Raw genomic sequence first — 26,903 nt, forward strand, 5'->3', positions numbered from 1 at the left:
AGTCTAAAATTTTTAACTCCAAAAACTCGTATCAGGTCTTGGCCAAACCATAACATCTAAACTCAAAGATCTTAACGGTAGAAAGTTTTGGTACAAGTCAAACTTAAAATCCGGAGTTGAAAAATTGGTTTTTAGGAAGTGTGTAATCATCTGGGCCTGACCTGACAGGTGCTCCTTAGCAAAACATTCCATTTCCTAGTGGATAGCTAGATCAGTTGCTCAAGTCTTTGGAAGGGGCTCTGAATCAAGAAATAACACTACTCTTTATTTTTTTACTTAATCCTATGTCATAATGTAACATAGTTCTGTTGAAGAAAACAAAATAAAATTCATCCATTATTGCCTTTACAAGTAAAGAATATGCTACTAAGTTTTACATTATTGTAAAAGCATTTCCCTCAGAGAAATGGTAGACTTCAAAACCAGGTAGTTAAAAAAAAAAAGACATTTCAAACATTAATGAGTCTCATGAGAAACCTCAAATAATAACAGAACAACATTAGGAATCTATTTACCAATTTAAACAGAGGTGTCAACACTCACCATCTGAAGGTGTTTTCCATTTATTGGCCTCTGCCCAGGCAGGTACTCCCCCCATAGCATGCTGAAATCTAAGCAAAAACATAAAATTTTGCAGGGACCACTGTATTTATACTTTGGTACATTTAAAGAATATAGGTCAGAACATAAATAGAATCTCTTCCAAAGAAGTTTTTATCTTGAAGAACAGAAGGGCTAGTCACACAGGATATTCCCAACCTGCCTAAACTGATAACCATCTAAAGTAGTCCTGGATACAGGAAACCTGTATACATATTTGTTGTTACTAATTACATTTGCTGTTGCCTTATTTGTACATATAAACACACCAGATTCGGTGATTAAGTAAAGAAATAGAAATCTCTTTGTGGTTATAAATCAACGCTAACAGAATACACAATAGAATACTAGAACATGTCTGAAAGAAAATGACCAGACTGGTAAAATAAACAAACCTTCATTGTATATCCTTTGACTAAAATGGGAGCACTTCGCCCTGGAAAAAGTAACCTCCAAGAGAAGCATGCTAGTTACATTCTGGTATGTACAAGCCTGCAAAAATCATTCTAATTGTTTAAAACAGAATCATAGACAAGTCCACCAAACTAAGCCCACTGGACAAAATGTATGAAACTATTTTCAAAAGTTGGACAAAAGGCACATGGGGCTATGATCCCTAAGAGAAGAGAAATAACAAGGGAAGCCATGCCGTTACTGGGATTTTCCCCTCAAGGCATTTTTATAAGACCCTGACACAGAGACAAGGGGAAAATGATCAGACTTGAAAGAAGCTGAGACAACAGGAATTTGAGGGGCAATCAACTATAGGAGAGGAAGAGAATGAGCTCCAGACATTTGCACAGGGGGTCCACAGACACTTCTGAATACTAAGCTACACACTCACAGAATAAAATTCCATGAGGTCAAGCAAGGAACTACTAGACGGATCTAAGTTGCACAGAACCAAAGTTCAGACGTTTGAGTTCAACCAGTCACAGGAAGGGTTCTTTATGAACACTCAGGGCATTCAGCAGAGATCCCAGGAAGGTCACATCTTAATAGGGCTAAACCAGCCTAGAACAAATGCTACTCTAATAGAAGAAATCTCTAGAAACAAGTCTTGAAAGGATCAAAGTGATTTCCAAGTCATTTAACTGCCTCCCAAGGCAAAGTTAAACACACATTGAAAACAAAAAACAAAATCCAGGCACTGAACAAGATTCACACTGCCCAGAACACAATCAAAATTATTCGATTTACAAAGAAGCAGAAAAATATGAACCATAACCAGAAAAAAAAAAAAAAAAGCAGTCAACAGAAATGAAAGACCTGACAGGATTAGCACTCAAGGACTTGAAGTAACTAATACACATAAAAACGAATGAAACTGTACCATTTGCAGAAATGTGGATGAGTCTAGAGACTGTCACAAAGTGAGCTGAGTCAGAGAAAAACAAATACCATGTAATATTGCTTATATGTGGAATCTAGAAAAATGATACAGATGAACTTATCAGCAAAGCAGAGAGAGACACAGATGTAGAGAACAAGTGTATGGCATGGATGGGGGTGGGGGGGAGGATGAACTGGGAGACTGGGATTGACATGTATACACTATGTATAAAATAGATAACTAGTGAGAACCTAACGCACAGCACCGGACAGTCTACTCAATGCTTTGTGGTACCTAAATGGGAAGGAAATCCGAAAAAGAGGGGATATATGTACACGTATAGCTGATTCACTTTGCTGTACAGCAGAAACACAACATTGTAGAGCAACTCCAATAAAATCAATAAAAAATAAAACAGCTAATACAAATATATTCAAGTATTTAAAGGATGCATGAACATAATAAAAGGAAAAATAGCAACTAAACAGAACAAAACAAAAGGTCTAGTTGAAAAGATCTTCTCAAGCTGGAAAATATCTGAAATAACAAATTCACTAAATGGGTTTAACAGACTGAAAAAACTTCATACTCTATTATTGTTATTTATATGACATTCTGGAAAAAGCAAATCTATAAAGACAGAAAATGGATCAATGCTTGTCAGGGGCTAACGGAGTTAGAAGATGAAGAGAGAATGCTGACTATCATGAGGTATAAAAGAACTTTCTGAGTGAAAGCAATGTTCTGTATCTTGATTCCATATATTAATTGTCATGGGCTTACATGACTGTACCTGCTAAACAAAATTTACAGAATGATACTTTAAAAGGGTGAATTTCAATATATGCAAATTATACTTCAATAAATCTACTGTCAAAATATAGTGATAATGTAATGAATCTCTAGGAATATAAAAAAATTCAGTACAAAAAAATAAACATACCTTAAAATACTTTTAAAGGTACACAAGTTTGAAATAATAACGTTTCAATATAAAATCATTATTTTAAAATATGTATTTCCCAGTTCTGTTCAACTGAAAGAGCCTAGAAGTTGTGGAAAAGACATGATTTACCACATACCAACAAACAAGCTAGTGAACAATAATATCACTGATCATACTTGGACAATGGGATTCCAAGCTTTTTGTACTTGTGTTCTCTCTCTGCTCCCTCGTAATAAAGTTTAATCATTTTCCAAGGACAATTCTTTTATGATTCAAAATGGAAATCTGACTACCCAAGAAGCTGTTGTAGCCAAAGGTTGAACAAGTCAAAATAAAATACACTTACTCTTCTTTAAGTCTCTTTTGAAGCTCATCTTTTGAAAGTTGATTTTCACTGGCATTTTTCATCATATCTTTCCGAAAACGATTGTTCATCATGTCAACCCTACAAAAAAAAGTAGAACAGTATGCTTTAGAGAACTTAAAGAATTAACATTAACAGTTGTTGCCTTTAGTATTTGGAGCAAACAACACAGGCCAAGATTTATAAGATGTGGAACATCTCAAATACACATTTTTCATTCTTCCAGAAGTAAAAAGTAAATATCTAATATTTCAGGTCACCTAATTCACCCTCTGGTGAGATATTTCAAATTCTTCTCTAAACACAGCTTACAGCCATTCACGAAAATTAATTCCAGGTAAATCACCCAAACCTTAAAATACTATGAAGGAAAAATATAGGTAAATATTTTTCTCTCTGATGCAGAACTTTTTAGTGTTAAAATCAGAAGAAAAAGAAAGATTTCACTACATATATACTTGAATATTCTGTGCCAAACGATATTAAAACAAACTTACAAGCAAACAAAAAGTGAGATGAGTTCCTCTGGTGGCTCACTGGTAAGCAATCTACCTGGAGGAAACTCAGGTTGGATCCCTGATCTGGGAAGATCCCACATGCTGCGGGGCAAGTAAGCCTGAGCGCCACAATTATTGAGCCTGAGCTCTAGAGCCTGGGAACTGCAACTCCTGAGACCATGAGCCACAACTAGAGAAGCCGATAGGGCCTAGAGAAGCCACCACAATGAGAAGTTCACACACTGCACTAGAGAACAGCCCTCACTCTCCACAACCAGGGAAAAGCCCAAGCAACATCAAAGACACGGCACAGCCAAAAATAAATAAATAAAATTATATAGCTTGTAAAGCTAAAAGATAACGTGCAATAAATGTGACATTAAAAGGTTTGAAATTCTCAATTACGTAAGGAGCTAATATACTAAAATCATTAATAAACAGTCTCATCCTACCATATGCAACAACATGGATGAACACTATGTGAAATAAAACAGACATGGAAGAAAAATACTGCATGATCTCACTTATGCGTGGACTCTGAAGAGTAGAACAGACAACAGCAAAGAGTGGAATGACCATTACCAGGGCTGAGAAGGTAGACGAAACAGGGAGATGCTGGCGAAGAGTACAAAGCTGCAGTTATGAAGGATAGAGAGCCAATGCAAAGCATGACTACAGCTAGTAATAGTATTACACGCCGGAAATCTGCAAAGTGAGGAGATTTCAAGTGCTCTCACTACAAATAAAAATGGTAACTCTTTGAAGAAATGGAAACGCAATTAATTTACATGATGCAGTAATAACTTCACTACGTATATGTATAGCAAATTATCATGTTGTACACCTTAAACACATACAACTTTTATTTGAAAAGTAAACAAAATGAAACAGTGTTTAGTAGGCAAACAAGCAGAGACATAATAGGGACTACTTTTAAGAAACACCAATGACTAACAAAAACTGGTTTTCTCAACAAAAATTAAGTAGGTATTTCCCACCCATTAAACTGACAAGGCCTGAAAACAGAGAAATTGAGGGTTTTAAAAAGGAGTAAAATAGATACTTTTCAACTGAAAAGTAAACTGGTAGAACTTCAGAGTCAGCCTGGTAGTAATTATCAACAACCCTAGAAATGTCTCCTCTTTGATTAAATTATTCTACCTCTGAAAGACTGGAGCCTCATTCTCTGCTTCCTTTTCAAACCTATCCTCTTTCTCACTGTATCCTCATCCTCACCCCCAACTCCATCCCTGCACTCCTTCAAGGGGGCAGCAATGGAATATCTGGCATCCAGTTCTAAGGATAAGTGGTGGCAGAGTTCAATAAAGAAACTCCTTTGCCCAGTGATGTTGCATATTTATCTGTCTGTGGCTTTAACTTCTGGCCTTAGATTTCACAAATTCATTTTCTAATTTAAAAGAAAAAAGAATCTTCCTTAAATAATTTGAAAAGAAAAAGGTTTATGCATAAACATACCCATCTCACCAATTTATTAAAAAAAAATAACTTACCCAACAACAGCTATGTAAATTATGGTTAAATCATATAATGGATTATAATACATCCATTTTAAAATGTTTATAAGCTTTTTTTTATTAATTAGGGAGAAATGCTTGTAATACAGTATATTCTCCCTACGCGTGCGTGCTTGCTAAGTTGTTTCAGTTGTGTCCAACTCTTTGCAACCCTTGGACTTGGAGCCCACCAGGCTTTTCTGTCTATGGAATTCTCTAAGCAAGAATACTGGAGTGGGTTGCTATGCCCTTCTCCAGGAGATCTTTCCAACCCAGGGATCAAACCCATGTCTCTTACATCTCTTGTACTGGCAGGCGAGTTCTCTACCACTAGCGCCACCTGGGAAGCCCATGTAAATTATGGTTAAATCATTTAATGGATAATACACCCATTTTAAAGTGTTTACAAAGTTTTTCTTAAAACTGGGGAGACATGCTTGCAATATAATACATTCTCATAAATTAAAGTATATACTGTGCATGGTGGCTAATTTTTTTAGTCTTTTCTCCATTTCATTTATGTGTTAAGAGCTCTACATACACTATTTAATCTCAAGAGCCTTCTGATATAGTTACTATCTCCATTTTACAAAGGAGAAAAGACAGATTCCAAACTGGCCTGTAGTCAGTTAGGAACTGGCCAAATTGGGAAGCAAACTCAGGTCTGATCCCCAAACACTATGCTCTCTTAGCTTTTCTATAGAGCACAGAAGAGAGGAGAGACGCATGCCAACATGTTGAGCACAGAAGAGAGGAGAGACGCTTGCCAACATGTTAACAGTGGTTCTCCCTCGGTGATGGGATTATGAATGATCTTTGCCATACACTTTCCAGTACTTTTTAAATCTTCACAGAATCACATATTCAGAAAGAGAACGTTCTTAAAACCTGAAAAACAACTCCTGAAGCATCCAGAGGGATTTCAGAAAAAAATTAGGCAACCTACATCTCCTCATCTTCATCTTCTTCATCCAGCCAAACTGGCTTCTTTTGAGGTAGAAAATTATCTTTTGCTTCCTTCTCCACTTCTGAGTCATCTGAGTCTTCCTGTACTTGAACCTAGAGAAGACAAAATACCCACAAGCACAGAGTCTTTCTTATCTCTTGGTGGCAGACTTTGTAGTTAGACTGTTTGTAGAATGGTTTGTTTTTATGGCCCTCTGATCAAATTATGGGACAGAATGCTACCACAGCAAATGCTAGAGGCAGAACAGAAAACCAGATTAGAGAAATGCACCACCCACTGGACAGGTGAGGTAAGATAGAACAGTCTAGGAGAAAAAGTCAACTTGCTGAGAAAATAAAAAAACAGAAGAGTAAAAGGTAAGTTAGATAAGACAGCAGGGAAAATCACAAACTACACAAATCACAGGATCAGAGGCAGACTGACACCAAAGATAAAATAACATGATTGAATGTCATGACTAAACCATATTTCATATTCTGAGACATACTTCTCTATTTTTCTTAACTGTTCTTGATCCTCTACCTACTTAAGAAACTTTATACTACACAATCAAATCTAAATCTAGACCACAGAATTTACCCTGAAGTGAGCTTGGCTTTCCAAAAACCACATGATAGGTATGTTCAAATGATTTATACCTGCTCTGTTACTAGCCTATGATCCTTCAACGCCCAATAAACCCCATTTCACCATTTCTTTTCCTGACTGGGAAACTATCACATACTTGCACATTTTCCCAGTATTATTTCTCTATCTCCTGGCTAGATTCTGCAACCTCTCCCATAAGCACCCAAAGGATGTTCTGGCAATCAACTGATACTTGCTAGGCTTGTGTTTCTTTATCAAATTGAGTAATCCTCAGGAAGGCTTTGCTCTTCTACCCTATGTATTATTGTATAGGCTCCCTCTACACAAATTTATCTTCCTTTCTTGAATGTCTTTTCTTCAGCATTTCACTGACATAGTTGAGTTCTATCTTCTGCCTCTGCCACTAGTATCTAACTCCAAAAAGGGAGGAATGTTTGCCAGCTTTTGTCCATTGCTGTTTCTCTTGCAGTGCCTAGAAATTGCCTAGGACTTCCTATCTTGGAAGATAAGCCAGATAAAGGATTTCTTTTTTCAAAAAACCGTGCAAAAAATTTATAATCATTATAATCAATCAATCATGCAGGGTTTTCACTGCCAGGAAATCTGCCGCCGAACTGGTTCACAAATATTTAAAAGACAAATACAAAAGTTGGCCAGTCAATCACTTAGTATGATTGTTAAAACATCAGACAGACTCCCAGGCCTGTGCGCAGGAATTCTAATTCCACAGACTGCCAGTCCTGTGCCCAGGAATTCTGATTTCGTAAACGAAACGGAACTCCTGAATCACTGCATAGTATTGAGGCAGGTGATGCAACGACTAAGGAGGAGAAAATAGTGGGGATGAGCCACAAAAGATGCCCACGATTAAAACAGTCTAAACGAGTATCAGGGCTTCCCAAGTGGCGCTAGTAGTAAAGAACCCGCCTGCCAATGCAGGAGACTTAGGAGACGCGAGTTCGATCCCTGGGTCTGGAGAAGGCATGACAAGCCACTCCAATAATCTTGTCCGGAGAATCGCATGGACAGAGGAGCCTGGTGGGCTACAATCCACAGTGTTGCAGAGTTGGACAGGACTGAAGCGACTGTGCGCGTGCGCAAGCAAACGAGTATGTATTGAGCGCCTACTGGATACCTGGCGCAGCGGCTCCCAAGCAGGCCAAGAAAGGAGCGATCCCCGCCCTCCCAGGACTTTAAAGCTGGCACCCCAAGGCGCCCGTGTTCCCGGCTCCCTACCACCTGAGCGCTTCCAGGCACCGCCCCCCAGCGCCCAGGCTCCGCCCCCGGGGGCTCGCAGCACACCGCGGGCCCAAGCAGCGCGAGGCGGCCTCCCTCACCCGCGGGACCCGTAGACGCCGCAGCAGCGCATCCTCGTCGTCCTCCAAGTCGCCGAAGACCAGCTCCTCCAGGCGCCGCTCTACTGCCGGCTTGTCCGCCTCTAGCGTCAGACGGTTCCTCAGTCGGAGCCGTTCCTCCTCCGCCGCCGCAACTGAGACTGCAGCGGCCGCCGCGCGCGGCCAGGCCAGCGACTTCCGCTGGCATGAGGGGGCAGCCTTTCGGGGCGGCCCGCCCCACCGCGCTCCGGCTCTCCGGTCCGGCCTCACTTGGGTCTTGCGGTCCGGCCTCACTCGGCGCCTTCTTTCCGGCGGCATCTTTGGGTTTGAGAAGAAACGAGGCGCTCACGTGGAACCTCACTGCGCATGCGCTGAGGCCGCAGGTGGCCGGAAGAAGGCTGCACCGCCTTTGAGCATGTGACCAACACTGTGTTCTTGTGTAACGCCCACTCCCCTCACGAGCCCCTCCCCGTGTGGGAGTTCCTCCGGGAGGACCAATCTTCCGGGTGGAGGGGAAGCGGAGTGACTGGAGTGGAAATTTTTTTCCAACATAACTTCGCAGTTGTAACTGATTGAAAGGGTATAAAGAAAGCCAGAGATGACAGGCTGAAACTTTTACTCTTTTTCCTGCCTTTTTAACCACTCGACTTACACGAGCCCCAATCGCCTTTTCCACCCCTTCGTCTTGGTACGACCCTTGGAGTACGGAGCCTGCAGAGAGTCCCACGCTGGAAGACAGATAGGAGGGTATGTAGGGAAGCGGGCCAATCGGGGCGCGGGTCACGGCGCAGGCGCGTTGAGGAGGGAGGGCTATGCTAATGTTGTTGATATCCTGGGGCCACCCGAGTTAAAGGGGGGAAATCCGGGGGCTGCCTTAGCCGCCACCAGTCTGGGCCCAGCCGGGGCTCCCTTGTAGTCGCCGTAGTCCCGGGGAGAGGCGCCTGCCCCCAGCTCGGGAGGGGGCGCCGCGGGCCCGGGGAGCGCGGACAACCCCTACCCATGAGGCCCTGATGGAAAACACAAAGGATCTGGTGAGAGCCGAGCGCGGCAGCTGCTTTGTGTGCCAGGTGGGGGGGACGCCCGCAGCTCCCTGACCCCAGGAACCCGTGCAGCCCCCTGACCCCGCTCCCAGGCCTGCTTCTCCTATCCCACGCCCCCTCCACCTCCGGAGGCCCCCTCCCCCTGCCGGCCGTTAAACGATTGAGGGGTGTCCCCTCCCCCCACTCCCCTCAGCCCTGGACTCCTCGGGGTTCTCTCTATCCCCGTCACTATCTGGAAAACAAATTTTAGAAGAAAGTTCTCTTCATTCCACCCCACCCCACCCCCTTTAGCTCTGGCTCGGGGAGAAAGACTGGATTTGAGACTTCCTTTTTTGACCGCCCAGGGTCGGGGAGTGGAGTCCTCACGTCTCCCGCGGGGCAGAGTTTGGGTGCCTTGCGTGGGAAGGCGCCTTAAGGCTGTGGGGCAGGCGCCGCGAGGCGTTTCGCACGTGGAGGTGGAAAAATTGAAAAGGGGCGGAGTGGGCACGTGTGGGAGGGAGGGGTGGGAGTGGTGTTGGGGAAGTAGTCGCCTTTTAAGAGGGTTCTAAGTTGGTGGGCTTTTATGACTATTGTATTCTCTTTTGTGAAATAAGAATCCTAACATTTCAGAGTCGGAAGAGACATTAGAGGTCACCCAAAGCCGCCGTCCCCTGTGCAGCCTCCCTGACAAGTGGTAGGTAGCCTGACCTTTGCCTAAACCCCTCCAAACACTGAGCGCTCGCTGCTGCCCAGGAAAGCCCTTTCTGTTCAGTTGGTATGATTGTTGTTTACTTATCCTTATTAGACTCTTCAGTCTCATTCATGTCTTTGTTAAGTGGATTCCCCTTTTACTTCTCAAATTTTCTCTCACATCCTCCTCACCCACCCCACTGCCCATTGGCTTATATTTTGTGTGCCAGGAAAGAACGGCCAGGAAGTAGGGGAAGGAGGGCTTACGAGATAGTGAGGGCCGGCTGAAAACTTGGCTAGGTCAGTTCAGATGTGCTGGCTTATATGTCTGAGAATGGATGCTGTTTTTCTGCAGGAAGCTTGGAAAATAGGATCTAGGGATTTCATGGCTGTTTTCTCTCACTAGTGCTTTTTTTTTTAAGTTACAAGTTTCAGGATCCTGTCCCAAAGCACATTTCTCTATGTCTAAGTAACTTTTCCTAAGGATGCCTAAAATCGCCTCTTGGAGATAGTACCAAAGCCTATAGGAAGCCCCTCTTGGTAGAGGGATAATCAGAACTGCACTCCTCCCCCACCTGCCTTCGGAACTATGTTTTTCTTTCAAGCTGGGCTTCCTTCTCAAGGCTCCTCCTTCACAATACTTTCTCTGTTTTTTTTTTTTTTTCCAATTTTTAATGAGATTTGAAACTTTTGCAATGCTTTATAATCTTTGCGTTAGAGTTTGCAATATTTTTCATGCTCCTTCCATTGGTATGCACAGTAGTTATCACACAGTGGTTGAGATCGCTCAGTTCTACTACAGTAACTTAGCATTCTTCTAATATTCTCCTTCATTTGGTGAGCTGTGCTGCTTCCAAAAGTTGTTTTATTGGCATAGGAATCTTGGGGGCACACGTTTTCCTGTTCCTAATGTGGTGAAGTGGTAGTCAGGACATAACAGATAAAATGGAAAAGTAATGAATCTGGTGGGCTTCCCTGGTGACTCCGTGGTGAAGAATCTGTCTGCCAGTGCAGGAGATGTAAGTTCAATCCCTGGGTGGGGAAGATCCCTATAAAAGGAAATGGCAACCCATTGCAGTATTCTTGCCTGGGAAATACCATGGACAGAGGAGCCTGGTGGGCTACAGTCCTTGGGGTTCCAAAAGAGTCAGACACACAACTTAGCAACTAAACACCACCACCAATGAATCTGGTAAAAAAGCCAGAGAATAAATTTCACTTTAAACTCCCAGCCCCCTCTTTAAAATATTAGAGCACAGGAATTTTTTTCTCTCCCTTTCTTACAATTTGGAGACTCTTGCTCTCCAAGTATTTTAATATGCTTACACTGTTTTTTTTTGTTGTTGTTGTTGTTTACCTCAACACCAATGAGTGGTTAGAAAGAAAATAGCTGTCTTTTTTTGTACCACCTCCTTCTCTGAATAACAAGTAGCTTCTATTTATATAGGACACCATACTTTGGGCTTCTGGGTGCTTTGCAAATTATGGCAAAAACTGTCTTGAGTAAAGATCGGTTCATAAGTATCTTATGTTTAAGACAGTTTTTTAATTGTCCAGTTTTTTTATTTTATACACACTATGACACATATTTTCACTAAATTTAGTCACTAAAAGTTAACAGGGGAGTGAATACTAGATAAGTGATAAAAGTTAATGGAGCTGTATAATTCTATCTTGAAAGTTTCCATTAATGTGGAGTTCCCAAGTTCCTATTCACTTTAAACGTGAATTGTCGTGACTTACATTGACTGACTTTGGAGATATTTGCATCGTAAACATACTAGACAGGAACAACTGGTTTTATTTTGAAAGAAGATACTACTGTGTATTTTTATGACTGATGATATGTTGATTTAATTAGTGTATAAACCATAGGTGTTCAGAGGCTTCAAACCCTCAGTTACATTGGAAATTAAAACAATTTAAATTGTTTTAAATGTAACATAGTAGTCAAAGGAAAGTAAAACTATAGCTTAGAAGTGAAAGTGAAAACAGCATACTAGTTTTATAAATAATAAACTGCTAGATTACTAAAAACCAAGCATTCTCAGTGGTTTGAGTGACCACATCCTAAAATTAGAGGTCACTATTCTTTTGGTTGTGCCTTTGTTTCTCAATTTTTCATCTTTAAAATGGAATGTTTGCTAAAGAAAATTTAACTTTTTCATATTTATAATGTTAAGAAAATGTATTATTTAATTTCAGATTCAAAAGAGAGAGGAAAACATCAGGATGGTAGAAGAGGAAGGACTTAACAACAGTTAAACTAAGATATGCCTCCTAACACTAGGATATTCTTAACTGTCCAAGGCTACTTTTAATTTTGTATAAAACTTGCACAATAGTTTGATTTAATCATGAATTTTAAATACTTTTTTTTTTTTAGAAGTTTTCTTCCCACAAATTTAGAATTTCTCTTTCTTTACTGCAACCCACAAGGAAGGGTGGAAAGAAAATAATTCCCATTTGAATAAACCCTGAAGTTGAGGGGATGAAGTGATACAGTATGAGGGGCGCTGGCAAACTAGGTTAGCATTTCAATTCTGCCTCTAAATAACTTAGTAGCCCTTGCTGGACAAGATTCTGTCCCTCAGTTTTCTCATCCTTAGAGTAGAAGGGTTGGTCTGGAATTAACATCCAATAGAACTTTCTGCAGTGATGAAACTGTCCTATATCTGTGCCATCTGTATGGTGGCCACTAGCCACAGGTGTCTCTTGAGCTCTTAAAAAGGTAACTAGTGGGACCAAGGACCCCAATTTCCAATCTGATTTAATTAACTGTGAATTTAAATAGCTACATGTCTGCCACATTGGACATACACATAGAAGACAGTGTTATATAAAAATGTAAACCTCTCTCTTACAGGTTATATCATTCAGTAGGTCTGCAGTGGAGCCTAGAAATGCATGCTTCAGAAAAGTTTTTATCAGACCGGTTAGAGAAACACTGTATGAGAAGATTTCTGAGGCACTTTCTAGTTCTGACGTTAGGGTTGATAACTTAAAATGTAGCATAGTGGAAATGAGCTGTGGACAGAGTTGTCAGACTGGCCCGGCTCTTGCTCTGCCGCCTCCTCACCTGTGATCTGTCAAGCTTCGTTTTCCTCATCTACATAAGGGCCAGACGTCAGTCCTGCCTTCCTCCCAAGGTTTCTATAAACCTCCAGTTAGATGTGATGACCACTATGTAATAAAATGTGAGCTGCTGTAAACTGTAAAATGTTAAGATATCTTTCCAGAATGCCTTTTTCTTTTTTCCCTTTTCACTGTATTATCTAATTCATGCTTATAGAACTAGTTGTATACAATACTCATTAACTTAGTAATTTCTTGTCCTCCCAACTATTTGGGATAGTTTATGGTCTAGTGTTAGGACATGCATATTAAGTTTAACACTTCTTTACATTTCTGGTATCAGCATGATTTTTGTGTATATTTCTCAGTACATATTAGATAATACCATTTATTCACTTTACTATTAGACTTCAAAACTTTAGTTTTGGATTATTTTATATATCAGAGAAATAACTCACATGATTGTGTTTCAACTGTTCCATTATCGATACCCTATAGTTATTATTGTTAGTGGTTGTACATATTTTGAGCAACCAGCTCCAAATATTTTTTTGAAAGATAAACACCAAGAGAATGTCATCATTTTACATCAATATTTTTAGATATATCAAATTAACATGATGCTGAATAACCTATTTAACCTATTTTTGTTAAGATTAATAAAAGCTCTTGTTTGATTATTTAAAATACATTTAGACTTTAGCATAGCCTTAGTATGAATTCTGTTAATTGGATGGAATTGATACCTAATATGAATGATCTTAAAGACCATCTAGGTTAGTGCATTTCAGACTTAATTTTGATGAGGTCATTTTATTTTTAATTAGCTTTTCAAAAGGTTCATACTTAAGGATTCATAACTGTCTTCTGAAGAACTGAAGGCTCATTCATACAGATTATTTTATTTTTCAGACATCTTCCTGTGTGGTAAGTGGTGTTTTCCTTATCTAGAAGAGAAGGAAATGGAGACCCAAATAATTGTTACATCCAAAGTCCTAAGTAATGAAGTACCAGAACTTGAACCCAAAGAGATAGAAATTTGTATTTTTTATATGTCAAAGATAACATTTTTGCTCACTGTAGCTTTACATTTTAGAATATTGTCATGTAGAATATTGTCCTATCCTTCTCTGGGTACTTTTCATTTTCTCTGGGTGGGATATTCAAGATATTATTGCTTTCAGTTTTAATGATTATATCATTGGGATAGATATGTTCTCTCATGTTTAACTTGTGGGAAACAAAAGCCCAACAATCCCAAATCTTTACCGTTTATTTTTGTCCTAATAGTAAGCTTAAGAAGCATAAAGGCACTTCTGTTTAGCCCAGTAAATTGTATTTTGATAGGGGAATAAGGAAGAACTACTCAGCTAGAACTGAGTAGCTCCATAGCTTCTCTATGCCATTACAGAGTATATATTAATTCTTATTTTGAACTTCTTCGGTTTACATGTACAACTTTCAAACTTAGGATTCTGGAAAACTTACATTCCATGATTAAATATAAAACTTTGACAATTATATGGGCCACTGTACCCTATTGGTATGGATAATGGAGAATTGGTTTAACTTTTGATTAGTTTATTCATACTGAGATTATATTATTAATTTGTTATTTAGTCGCTAAGTTGTGTCTGACTCTTTTGTGACCCCATGGAGTGTAGCCCATCAGGGTCCTCTGTCCATGGGATTTGCTAGGCAAGAATACTGGAGTTGGTTGCCGTTTCCTTCTCTGGGGGATCATCTCGACCCAGAGATAAACCTGCATCTCCTGTATTGGCAGGTGGATTCTTTACCATTGAGCCACCAGGGAAGCCCTATACTGTTGTTTATATGTGCTTGCATTTAGAGTCTCAAATGTTTTCTGTAAAATTTCTCCTGGAGAGGTTTACACTTTTATTGGAACCTGTGGGTGATTATATGAATAAGTTAATGGTTATACCCTTTAATTCCTTTGTAGATTGTATAAGGAGGAAGTTTCTTCAGGGAGACGATCACGGTAGGCAAATGAAATTCTACTACAATTAGTGACTTTTTCCTGTATTTCATCACTGTAAAAACCTCTCTTTTATTTTTCATTATATAGGTGTTACATACTTGCTATTTAAAAAAAAGAAAATGAAAAATATGGAAAAGTTAAAATTATCTTCCTATCCTATTCCCACCGTTAGTAGTTTAGCTATTCCTTCCAGAATCTTTCTAAATACATACATAAACATATATATATCAATCTCCATGTATATCAGCACACATTATTTCTTTTAATAAAAAAAATGAGTCATATTACTCATATTTGGCAATTTATTTTTTTCAATCAGTATTTTACCTGTTGTTAATCATCCACCTACTAATGGTTAGAGGGCCTTCATTTTTTTGCTATTACATTATTACTATAAGAAATAGTCTTCCATGTGGATTCTTGTGTCCCATGAGTGTATCTGAAGGATGGGTTCCTTAAAGTGGAATTTCCTGGTCAACAGACATACTCATCTCATAAGTAATACAAATTACTTTCCAAAAAGATGGCATACATTTGCCTTTCTATATGAATATGTGTGAGTGCTTTTTCTCCTGTACATAAATTTGCCAATGCCAGATATCATCAGTCTCTCTATTTTTACCAGTATATTAAATTTTTAGAGGTAGGTAATAATAAAAATTTACTTTTATTTTTATAAAATGAAAGATCCCTTGCAGCAATCTTTTCCCAGTTCAGCTTTTATGAGACAGTTATTTTTAATTCTTTTATTTTTGTTTTAGTATCTATCTCCATAATTCTAAATAGTAAACTTCCATTACCTGGTGTATGAGTCTCAGATACCTTCTTTTGGCATCCTCTGTGCTGGATGAGCAGTTACCATATATGCCCTAATATTAGGCAAGGTTTCCCCATCACCTTATAAGTCATCTCACCACTTATATTTCAAGTCTTGAGTGACTGTATGAGTACCTAATGTGATTTCTCAGTTTTATTTTGAAGAACAAAGTGTTCAAAATGTCATATTATCTGAAACAGTTTTGTTTGGTCTTTGTTTCCTGTGCCTGTAGAAGTTAGAACCATAATTAAGAAAGAAAAGAGGTTAAAATTGAACATAAATTTAAGATTATTCCCTTGATTCATTGCTAGTGTTCATTTTAGCTGTATGACCTTGAGCAAATCACTTAATCTGTTTGAACCTCTGCTTCCTCATCTGTAGAAAGGGAGTAATAATATTTGTAAGGATTAAATGTATTGCTTCATGTTAACTGTTTAGAATGTCCTTACCACATACTAAGCATTGTATAAGTGTTAGTTGTATTATTAATCATGGACACTACCTTTGCCTTCAGCATTAAGAAACAAATTAGCACAACCTTCAAATTACCTTAAAGTAGAGAAATCAGATTCCAAGAGATCCATCTGATTGTGTAAAGAGTGGGAAATGGAGGTATTAACAGGTTTATTGGTAGAGTTTAGGGTCATGGAAGGCTTAAATGAAGCACAAAAATACCACTTCCAAAAGAGAGAAATTCAGCACTTAAGTTCCAAAGTGCTGAACACAGGCTTACCATGCTGCTTCCAGGCCTCAGTCCCTTTCATACCTTTATTCCTTTCTTTTTTTTTAACCAAAAAGTTTTACTTATAAATTTTGAGCAAACATAACAAAAAAAAAAACCACAGGTTTGAAATCTGATAGTTCACAGCTCTAACCACAGAGAAGAGCAAGAAAGCAAGCAGTACCAGAATTGGTAACCTGAAATGATCGGTGCTTCATCGGGAAGAAATGAAGACATAGGCCTTAAGAGTCTTGGATAGAAAGAAGGAGGAAGAGGGAAAAAATAATCTTTCAGAAAAAGAAATACGGTGTTCTTGAACTGGGAACTCTGACCGTGAAATGAATAGAAGTAGAAAAGAGTAAATCACATCCATTCAGAACTTCTGTAAGAAGAAACAAACAATTCGAATCAGAGTGTATGGAGCTAATTAATATCTCTCCTTATCCCCAGAAACAGAAAAATGTGAAGCAGAAGAAAATTGACACAGTGATACTCAAGATGAAATAAAACATCTTAAAACCAGTATTTGGAGACAAAAGTGAGGTAAAACACCTTCACTCAAATAGAAAACAGAACAGAAAAGGACAGGAGACAGGAAAAAATAAAGTCAGATTAAACTGAGAAAAGAGAGGAAAAAATTGTAACAGAAATGAGGACTAAGTTACAAATTGCCAACAGACAAGAGAGTAAAATGCAAATATGATAAAACGCATAGAGGAAAAACAGGAAGACCAAGAGAATGACAATTTCAATGAAAGATGGGTCCAGAAAGTCTCATGTAATCGGTGTCTCTCAAGAAGGCGAAAGAATAAAAGCATAATCCATAATCCAAGAAAACTTACTGGAAACAAAAAAACTTTCTGAATTTTGAATACATCAGAATTTCATACCATAAGATAACTCCAAGATAGTAAACCTATGCAACTTTAAAGATTCTGAAAAATTCTCAGGGCCTCCAGGCAAAAAGATGAAGTGACCTACAGGGGCCAGAGGATTTGAATAGTTTTGGATTTCTCAAAAGCAACACACAGCAAGAAATAGTGGAGTGTCACCAACTAAAAATATTGTCAAATTGGATCAGAAAGTTAAAACCCATCTTATAATAGACCAAGAGCCCTTGAAACAGCTAAAAACGAAAGAACGGACGAAGATATACTAGGCAGACAGCAGGATTGGCAATGCTGATAACAGATGTCAAACCAAAAAGTCTTGAACAAGATAAAGACAGTTTATAATGCTAAAACCACAATTCACAACAGAAATAAAATAGCTATATATGAACCACATAACACCAACAATCTGTGTAAATCAGAAGCTATAAAAAAATGGAAGTAGTGGAAAAAAGCACTAAAATTTTAAGACTTTAATACTTTAACACTAGATAGTTGTAGTAGACAAAATATAAGAATATGAAAGATCTAACAAGAAAATAAGGCAGAGATCTTCAGGTATGTCCACCACTACATCCTAATAGAGACTATATTTCAAGCACCAAGTATTCACAAAACTCATTGCTAAATGAGGAAAACATCACTAGGTTCCATTCAAGAACACAAAAGCAAACCAAAAAGCAAAAGGGCACTTCCATCTCTAACTTCAGTAACCTTCTATTATATGTTATAAAGTCTTGGCAAGAATGTTCATAGCAGTTTTATTCATAGTAGTCAAGTCTGGCTGGAGAATGGATGGACTAATCCATTGAGAAAGTTGAGTTATCACTCAGCCGTAAGAAGCAATGAACCATTGTACATGTAATAACATGGATAAATCTCAAAAATATTGTGCTGAGTGAAATAAATTAGATACCAAAAATGTCCATAGAGTTTTATTCAATTTATCGAAAATCTTAAATATATGCAGAATTAACCAATGGTGCTAAAACTGCGGGGAGGAGAAAAACAGACTGGGAAAGGACATGAGAGAGCTTCCTAGAGTGATAGAGAAGTTCTGCATCTTGATAGGCATTCAAAATTATGCCTCAGTTTAAAAATATTAACTTGGGTAAAGGGGGAATGCAAACAAAGTACAGAGTTTATAAAAAATAATAATGAAAATACTGTATATATCAGAATTTGTGGAATACACTTAAAGCTGTGAGCAGAGGAAAATTCATACTCCTAAATTATCAGTCAGTTGTTAAAGGAAAATGCAAATATAACTTTTAAAGGTTTTCTGGGCTTTATCAGCAATTGATACATTGGACAGCATCAAGTCTGGAAGTTAGAAAGGAACTCTGAAAAGCTGCACAAGGTCAAGAGATTTTGATAGAACAAAGTGAGCAAGAGGAACAAGGAAGTTTTACTAGACATTTACTGATTAGTTAAAATGGTGTTAACTTGACTTAATGGAGCAAAAGGAGATCTTGGAGCTGCTTCAAGTAATTTGTGCTGGTTTGTGCCTAGGTTGACCTAGGCCTGTCTCTTCTGGAAGAGCTGAGTGTAGAAACTTAACCATTAAATTTTGGTTTTCTGACATGGGGCTCAGCATGAGCAACTCTATCTTGGGCCTCATCTGGTTACTTTGTTGTTGTTCAGTCACACTGTGGTCTCAGACTCTTTGTATCCCCATGGACTGCAACATGCCAGGTCTCCCTGTCCCTCACCATCTCCTAGGGTTTGCCCAAGTTCTTCATTGAATCAGTGATGCCATCCAGCCATCTCATCTTCTGACACCCTCTTCTCCTTCTGCCCTCAATCTTTCCCAGCATCAGGTGCTTTTTGTCAGATGACCAAAATACTGGCGCTTTAGCATCAGTCCTTCCAGTGAGTATTCAGGGTTGATTTCCCTTAAGATTGACTGGTTTGATCTCCTTGCTGTCCAAGGGACTTTCTGGAGTCTTCTCCAGTACCACATTTCGAAGGCATCAATTCTTCGGCATTCTGCCTTCTTTACAGTCCAGCTCTCATAACCATATGTGACCCCTGGGAAGACCATAGCGTTGACTATATGGATTTTTGTCAGCAGAATAATGTCTCTGCTTTTCAACATACTGTCTAGGTTTGTCATAGCTTTTCTTCCAAGGAGCAAGTGTCCTTTAATTTCATGGTTACAGTCATCGTCCGTAGTGATTTTGGAGAGGAAATTCCCAAGGAGAGGAAATTGTCATTACTTCCACCTTTTCCCCTTCTGTTTGCCATGCAGTAATGGGGCCAGATGCCATTATCTTAGTTTTTTTAATATTTAGTCTTAAGCCAGCTCTTTTCACTCTCCTCCTTCACCCTCATCAAGAGGCTCTTAAGTTCCTCTTTGCTTTCTGCCATTAGAGTGGTATCATGTGCATAGCTGAGGTTGTTGATGTTTCTCCTGCCTATCTGGATTCCAGCTTATAACTCATCCAGCCCAGCATTTCTCATGATGTGCTCAGCATGTAGGTTAAACAGGGTGACAGCAGACAGCCCTGTTGTACTCCTTTCTCTATCTTGAACCAGTTAGTTGTTCCACACAGGGTTCTAACTGTTGCTTCATGACCCGCATACAGGTTTCTCAGGAGACGGGTAAGATGATCTGGTATTCCCATCTCTCTAAGAGCTTTCCACAGTTTGTAATGATCCACACAGTCAGAGGCTTTAGCATAGTTGATGAAACAGAGATAATTGTTTTTCTGAAATTCCCTTGCTTTCTCTATAATCCAGCGAAGGTTGGCAATTTAATCTCCAGTTCCTCTTCCTTTTCTAAACCCAGCTTGGACATCTAGAAGTTCTTAGTTTGCATAGTGCTGAAGCCTAGCATGCAGGATTTTACCCATGACCTTACTAGCATGGGAGATGAGTGCAGTTGTCCCGTGGTTAGCACATCCTTTGGTACCACCCTTCTTGGGAATTACGTTAAGGATTGACCTTTTCCAGTCCTGTGGCCACTGCTGGGTCTTCCAGATTTGTTGACATAATGAATGCAAAACCTTGATGGCCTCATCCTTTAGGGATTTTGAATAGTTCTGCTGGAATTTCATTATATCCACTAGCTTTATTAATAGCAGTGCTTCTTAAGGCCCACTTCACTTCACAATCCAGAATGTCTTGCTCTGGATGACTAACCATATCATTGCAGTAATTTGGTTCATCAAGATATTTTTTATATAGTTCTTCCATGTATTCTATCTTGATCTCTTCAGCGTCCGCTAGGTCTCTGCCATTTTTATCCTTTACTGTGCCCATCTTTGCGTGGAATGGCCCATTGATGTTTCCAGTTTTCCTGAAGAGATCTCTAGTCTTGCCTCTTTTGTTGTTTTCTTCTGTTATTAAGCCCTGTTCATTGAAGAAGGCCTTCTTGTTTCTCCCAGCTATTCCTTTGGAACTCTGTATTTAATTGGATGTACCTCTCCCCTCTCCCTTGGTTTTCGCTTCTCTTTGTTCTTCCACTATTTGTAAAGCCTCCTCAGGTAACATCACTTTGCCTTCTTGGTTACTTTAGCATAGTAAAAATAAAAGATTGAAAATAAATAATTCCCAACTCAGAAACGAAAAAGAACAGCAAAGTAAGCCAAAGCAAAACACAGAAAACAAAAGAAGTAATAGGTAAATGTAGAAATTAATTTGTTAAAAAGCAGAGAAAACTATATGTAAAATTAATGGGTCAATCCTGGACCTTTGTATTGAAATTCACAAAATAAGTAAACCATTAGCTAGTTTAATCAAGGGGGAAAGGAGGATGCACAGACATACAGAATGTGTTAACAAAAGGATAATTTAATACAAAAGACATTGAGAACATCATAAACAACTATTTTGCGTACAATATGCAAATAAATTTGAAAACCTAGATGAAATGGATTATTAGGAAAATACAGTTTCAGAAAATTGATCTCACCAGAGATTTTTTTTTTTTAAATACTTGAACACTTTCCATAGAAGAGATGGAGAAATTTATCAAGTAGCTATCCTACAAATAGCTTGCCTGGTGGCTGAACAGTAAAGAATCAGACTGCAGTGCAAGAGACCTGAGTTCTACCCCTGGGTCCAGAAGATCCCCTGGCAAAGGGAATGGCAACCCACTCCAGTATTCTTGCCTGGAGGAGCCCGGCAGGCTACAGTCTATGGGATCACGAAGAGTCAGACATGACTGAGCAACTAACACCTATTCTACGAAGTACCAGACCCAGATGATTTCATTTCACATAGGAGTCTGAAACCTTTAGAGACCAATGCTACATGAATCATTTCAGACCATAAAAAATGAAGGAAAACAATCTAATTATTTTTATAAAGCAAGACTAATAACCAATTTTTGGACCTGATAAAAATAATGCAAAGAAATGAAAATTTGACATTTGCAAATATCAATGCAAAATCCTAAATGTTGTGCAATCTCTAACACTATATTCAAATATATTGTGATAAAGTAAGGTTTGTAGTAGGAATATAAGAATGATTCAGTATTTGGAACTCTACTGATACATAATTTACCATATTAATAGCTCTAAGGAGAACAGTCATATTTTCTTTTTAGATGCTGGGTAAGTCTGTGACAATAGGAAAGATCTATTCCTTATAGAAATTTTTAAGAGAACAGGAATGGATGGATTTTTCCTTAACATGATTTTCATAAATATACATGTACCATATACATACATGTATATGTATGTATACATACATACAATGGTCTCCCGCATTGTAGACAGACGCTTTACCGTCTGAGCCACCAGGGAAGTCTATATGCATACATACACACACCTTAATCCTAAAACTAGCATCTTAGTAGGGAAACACTAAGATCAGAAGGAAAGGGTGTCCCTTGTCTCCACTGTTTAACATTGTACTAGAAGTGTGAACCAATTCAGTTAGGAAAAAGAAAACAATTATAAGCATAGTGAGAAAGAAAAGTTTCTTTGCAAGTGATGTGATAGTTTATCTGGAAAGCCCTAGAAAGTTAATGACAAAACTTTCAAAATAACTTAGCAAGATTGCAGGATATAAAATGATACACCTTAGTATACTCGTGATGAAGGTGAAAGAGCAGAGTGAAAAAGCTGGCTTCAGACTCAACAATCAAAAAACTAATGTCATGGCATCCAGTCACATCACTTCATGGCAAATAGATGGGGTAAAAATGGAAACAATGACAGACTTTATTTTCTTGGGCTCCAAAATCAATGTGAACGGTGATTGCACAAATTAAAAGATGCTTGCTCCTTGGAAGGAAAGCTATGACAAACCTAAATACTGTTTTAAAAAAAAGGCAGAGACATCACTTTGCCAACAAAGCTCCATATAGTCAGAGCTATGGTTTTTCAAGTGGTCATGTACAGATGTGAGAGTTGGACCCTAAAGAAGGCTAAGTGCCGAAGAAATTAACACTTTTGAACTGTGGTGTTGGAGAAGACTCTTGAAAGTCCCTTGGACAGCAAGGAAATCTAACCAGTCAATCCTAAAGGAAATCATCCTTGAATATTCATTGGAAGAACTGATACTGAAGCTCCAGTACTTTCGCCACCTGTTGTAAAGAGCCAGCTCACTGGAAAAGACTGTGATGCTGGGAAAGATTGAGGACATGAGGAGAAAGGAGCAACAGAGGATGAGATGGTTGGATGGCATCATTGACTCAATGGACATGAGTTTGAGCATACTCCAGGAGATAGTGAAGGACAGGAAAGCCTGGTGTGCTGCAGTTGATAGGGTCACAAAGAGTTGAACACGACTGAGCAACTGAACAACAATGTGCTAAATAAACAATTCAACAATATAACAAGGAAAACTGCACTTAAATTAACCACAAAATATACTTAAATTCCTAAGATGATGCAGACTATAAAAAATATTTCATATTCTTACTTAAGATGTCTCAATATTATGAAGATGTCACTTTTTCCTGTTAGTAAATCTAATGAGACCCTAATAATACCCAACAATTTTATGATGCAGAGCTAAATTAGTTAGTACTGAAGTTCATTTGGAAAAATAAAACATGCAAGAGTTTTGAAACATTAAAGGGAAAAATACATGAAATAATATAAAGTTTAGATATGGAGGCAACTACATGTGGAAACCTGATACATAAAGTGGTGTTTCAAAGCACTGTGACAAAATAGACATTTTAGTATAAAGTGTTACTACAACTAGATAGTTGGGGAAAGATAACGCTAGGTCTCTTCTTCACCTCGTTTCACCTTGTTTTTTTTGTGTGCTCAGTTGTGTTGGACTGTGCAACTGAATGGACAGTCGCCCACGAGGCTCCTCTGCCTGTGGAATTTTCCAGGCAAGGATACTGGGGTGGGGTGGCATTTCCTACTCCAGGGGATCTTGTGGTCCAGGAATCAACCCCCCCTCTCTTGTGTCTTCTGCATTCGCATGCAGATTGTTTACCACTAGCACCACCCAGAACGCCCCTTTTCACACCATACCTAAGAATGAACTCTGGATCAGTGATACAATTATCAAAAACTACAAATAACATATATGGGTGAATCTGTGATTCAAGATCAAGGTACATTGAAAGAAAATAAGGATAAATTTTACATTAAAAATTTTTAATTGCATGACAAAAAACTATAAGCAAAATCAAAATTTGCCATATATAACACACAAGGACAAATTTAGGGTAAATTCCTAAATACAAACTTTCGACTAAACATTTGAAAGATTAAAAACACTGAAGAAAAAAGGATAAAAGATAAGAACAGACAAGTCCACACACATATACAAGAATAATAAAAAATGGCTTAATGTAGAACTGTACTGGTTTATAATACCAGTCCCCACTAAAAAGGATGAGAGCTCCTTGGAGAAATGGTTGATTTCAGACCTGGAGCAGTGTAGGTTTAAAATAATACTAGATTATCTTTATATCCCAGAAAGTAAGGCATTGTCCAAAATGGATGTGGGCATGTCAGAATGACGTGGAGTTAGTTCAGAGTGAACCTAGTAGCCAAATCTGGGGTGATTTGAACCCCCAAATAATTAAGGACAGTAATGAATTATAAACCACTGGGGGAAAAAAAAAGGAGTTAGCTCATACTGATAATGAATAGGTAGGTAGATATATAAAGGGGATGATGAGAGAGTTTCCTGCTAACTGGTAAGAGAATACTAGAATTAGAAAATCATTTTGTGACATCATAATGTTTGGTTCTGCAGGAGCTTTTCGATGCCTAATTTAGGGAAGAGAAGGGTGGAATTTCGATGAGAAACAGTATTTATTTTAAATGTGTCTCCAAGATTGCTTATTAATTTCAGGGAGAAGCATGTAAGGTAAGTATACTGGAAAACCTAGACAGCACCAAGAGGGGAGGAGGCCTATATTCTCTGAAAGCAATCTTCTAGATTAAAGAAAACTAAGGATACAAATACAACATGTGATCCTGGACTGGAGGGAAGAAATTTTATAAAGGATATTATTGGGTCCATTGAACTACAGATGGTAAGTTAGGGCAAAGTGTTTTATGTTAAATTTCCTGAAACTGAATAATTGTGCTGTAGTTATGACAAAATGTTTATATTCTCAGGAAATGCACACTGAAGCAGTTTGGAATAAAAAGACATGTATGGGACTTCCTGGTGGTCCAGTGATTAAGGTTCTGCAGTGGAAACTTCAGGGGGCATGAGTTTGATCTCTGGCCGGGGAACTCTGATCCTTCATGCTGATGGGGTGCAATAAAAAAAAAAATTACGCAACTCACTCTCAAGTGGTTCAGAAAAATATTTATATATTTCAACAGAAGAATTAAACAAATGGAGCAATTTTTTATCAGTTAGTGAATCTGAGTAGAATACACAGGATTTCATTGTACTATTTTTCCAACTTTTCTGAAAATTCAAGAGTTATTTCAAGTAAAAAGTTAAAACTGCAGAGGAGCCAGCATATGAATCAGCATATTGTCAAAAAAAAAAAAACACTCTACTTCTTCACTATTGCTGGAGTAAATTCAAAATGGTGAAATCTCCATGCAGGAGAATTTGACAGTAGCTATCAAAATTACTACATTCACCATTCTAACCAGCAGTCACACTTCTGGGAATATATCCTGAAGGTACACTGCAAATAATTCATATACATGTATATGTTCATGGCAGCAATATTTGTCATTTGTCATATGACAAAAATTTGTCATATTTTTCATCATAAAACACTGAAAACTATTAAATGTCTAAGTGAGATTAGTTTGATAAACATACACACAGTGTAGGAACTGTTCAGCTTAAAAAGAAATGAGGAAGATGTCTGTGCTTTGAAACAGTGTTTTCCAGGGTAATTTTCTAAATAAAAGCAAAGGACAGAGCAATTTAATATGTGGCCTTTTCTGTAAGAAAGAAGAGGAAATAAGAAAGCATAAATATACCTGTTTAACTTTTTAAAACATAGACACAATAAGAGATGAACCATAAAGCAATAAAGTTGGTTACCCACCTTAAAAGAGTCGGTGGTAGGGTAAGGCAAGGAAATGGTATTTCTCCAACTTAAACCTCCTTGTATAGTTGTTGTGATTTTTTGATAGTCCCCAAAACTGAAACTAATTCACGAATGTCAAGGGAGATGCAAACCGAAACCCAGCTTATTTTAAGTTAGTAACATGACCACAACTGAAGGAGAGAGAAGTAATGAATCCAAGTGATTCTTGAACTTGGTATTCTATTCCTTGGTTTGGACAGAAGAGATTACAAAGAAATTCTGAATATAAAAGTTCATTTTTATAGCAGTATAGATGTTATGCTTCTGAAACTTATTTAAATATAGAAAAGGATGGAGCATATAAATGTTAATTTTGTTGGAGGCCGGGGTTTTCAGTAGAAGAGAGCGACAAATATGAATGTGGGAAGGTAAGGAAAAGCCCTGTAGGGATGGAAAATGTAAGTGTGAACTCATGATTTTCTAAAATACATTGTATACATATAAGACAAATGTCACATTTTTGTGTGCATATTTATTCCAGCTCACATGCACTGAAGGGCTCCAGAATCAAATAGATACCTAGTGGCAATGAGCACATGGACCACCTAGGTCTTTATTTCTAAGATTCCCAATAAAAAAAAAATACCAAAGCTCTTTGGAGAAATGGTTGATTCCAGATTTGAGACAGAAAGTGACTATAAGATAAGCCTTGACTGTCTTGTGATACCAGAAAGTAAAGAAATGCTCAAAAATGATAGGGCCATGTCAGAATGACACAGGAGTCTGTCTGAATGGGTTCCAGCTGGCCAAATCTGGTGTGGTTTGAACCTCCAAATAGCAAAGGACAATAGGGAATTATAAACCACTGCAACATAGGAATCCAGAAGTTAAAAGCCATAAGAGAGGAAAGAGGGCTCTTCTTTACAGAAGGATACCAACTGATAGATATAAAAGGATTTCTGGGATTGGAAAATCATAGTAAAAGATTGGGCAAAAATCATTGAATGCTAAATCTGGAGTGACATTTTGATGAGCAGTTTATTCATACGGTCTTGAAGTGTCCTCTATACTAGTTGTTTAATTGCTCAGTTGTGTGTCCAACTCTTTGCAACCCCATG

The 26,903-nt window shown here is 38.4% G+C and overlaps 2 protein-coding genes across 12 annotated transcripts in view; one reads left to right on the forward strand and one right to left on the reverse strand.

Moving 5' to 3' along the window:
• The window catches only part of UTP18 (UTP18, small subunit processome component), a 56,093-nt gene extending 47,538 nt beyond the window's left edge, over window positions 1–8,555 (reverse strand). The window contains exons 1-4 of the mRNA XM_005693638.3: window positions 8,147–8,555; window positions 6,201–6,313; window positions 3,226–3,324; window positions 544–611 (exon numbers count right to left, since the gene is read on the reverse strand). Of these exons, the coding sequence (XP_005693695.2) occupies window positions 544–611; window positions 3,226–3,324; window positions 6,201–6,313; window positions 8,147–8,461 (595 nt within the window). The 5' untranslated portion in view covers window positions 8,462–8,555. The remainder of the gene's footprint in view (window positions 1–543; window positions 612–3,225; window positions 3,325–6,200; window positions 6,314–8,146) is intronic.
• Window positions 8,624–26,903, forward strand: part of MBTD1 (mbt domain containing 1) — a 70,170-nt gene continuing 51,890 nt past the window's right edge. For 4 of the 11 annotated variants that reach the window (XM_018064831.1, XM_018064832.1, XM_018064833.1 and 1 more), the window contains exon 1: window positions 8,925–9,174. In XM_018064831.1, coding sequence (XP_017920320.1) covers window positions 9,154–9,174 — 21 coding nt within the window. In that variant the 5' untranslated portion in view covers window positions 8,925–9,153. Of the gene's footprint in view, window positions 8,891–8,924; window positions 9,211–9,776; window positions 9,857–14,887; window positions 14,927–26,903 lie in introns of those variants that run through there. The other 7 variants (XM_018064837.1, XM_018064841.1, XM_018064839.1 and 4 more) reach the window with 6 other exon arrangements.

This window comes from Capra hircus, chromosome 19, assembly GCF_001704415.2.
Source record: "Capra hircus breed San Clemente chromosome 19, ASM170441v1, whole genome shotgun sequence".
Classification (NCBI taxonomy): Eukaryota; Metazoa; Chordata; class Mammalia; order Artiodactyla; family Bovidae; genus Capra; species Capra hircus.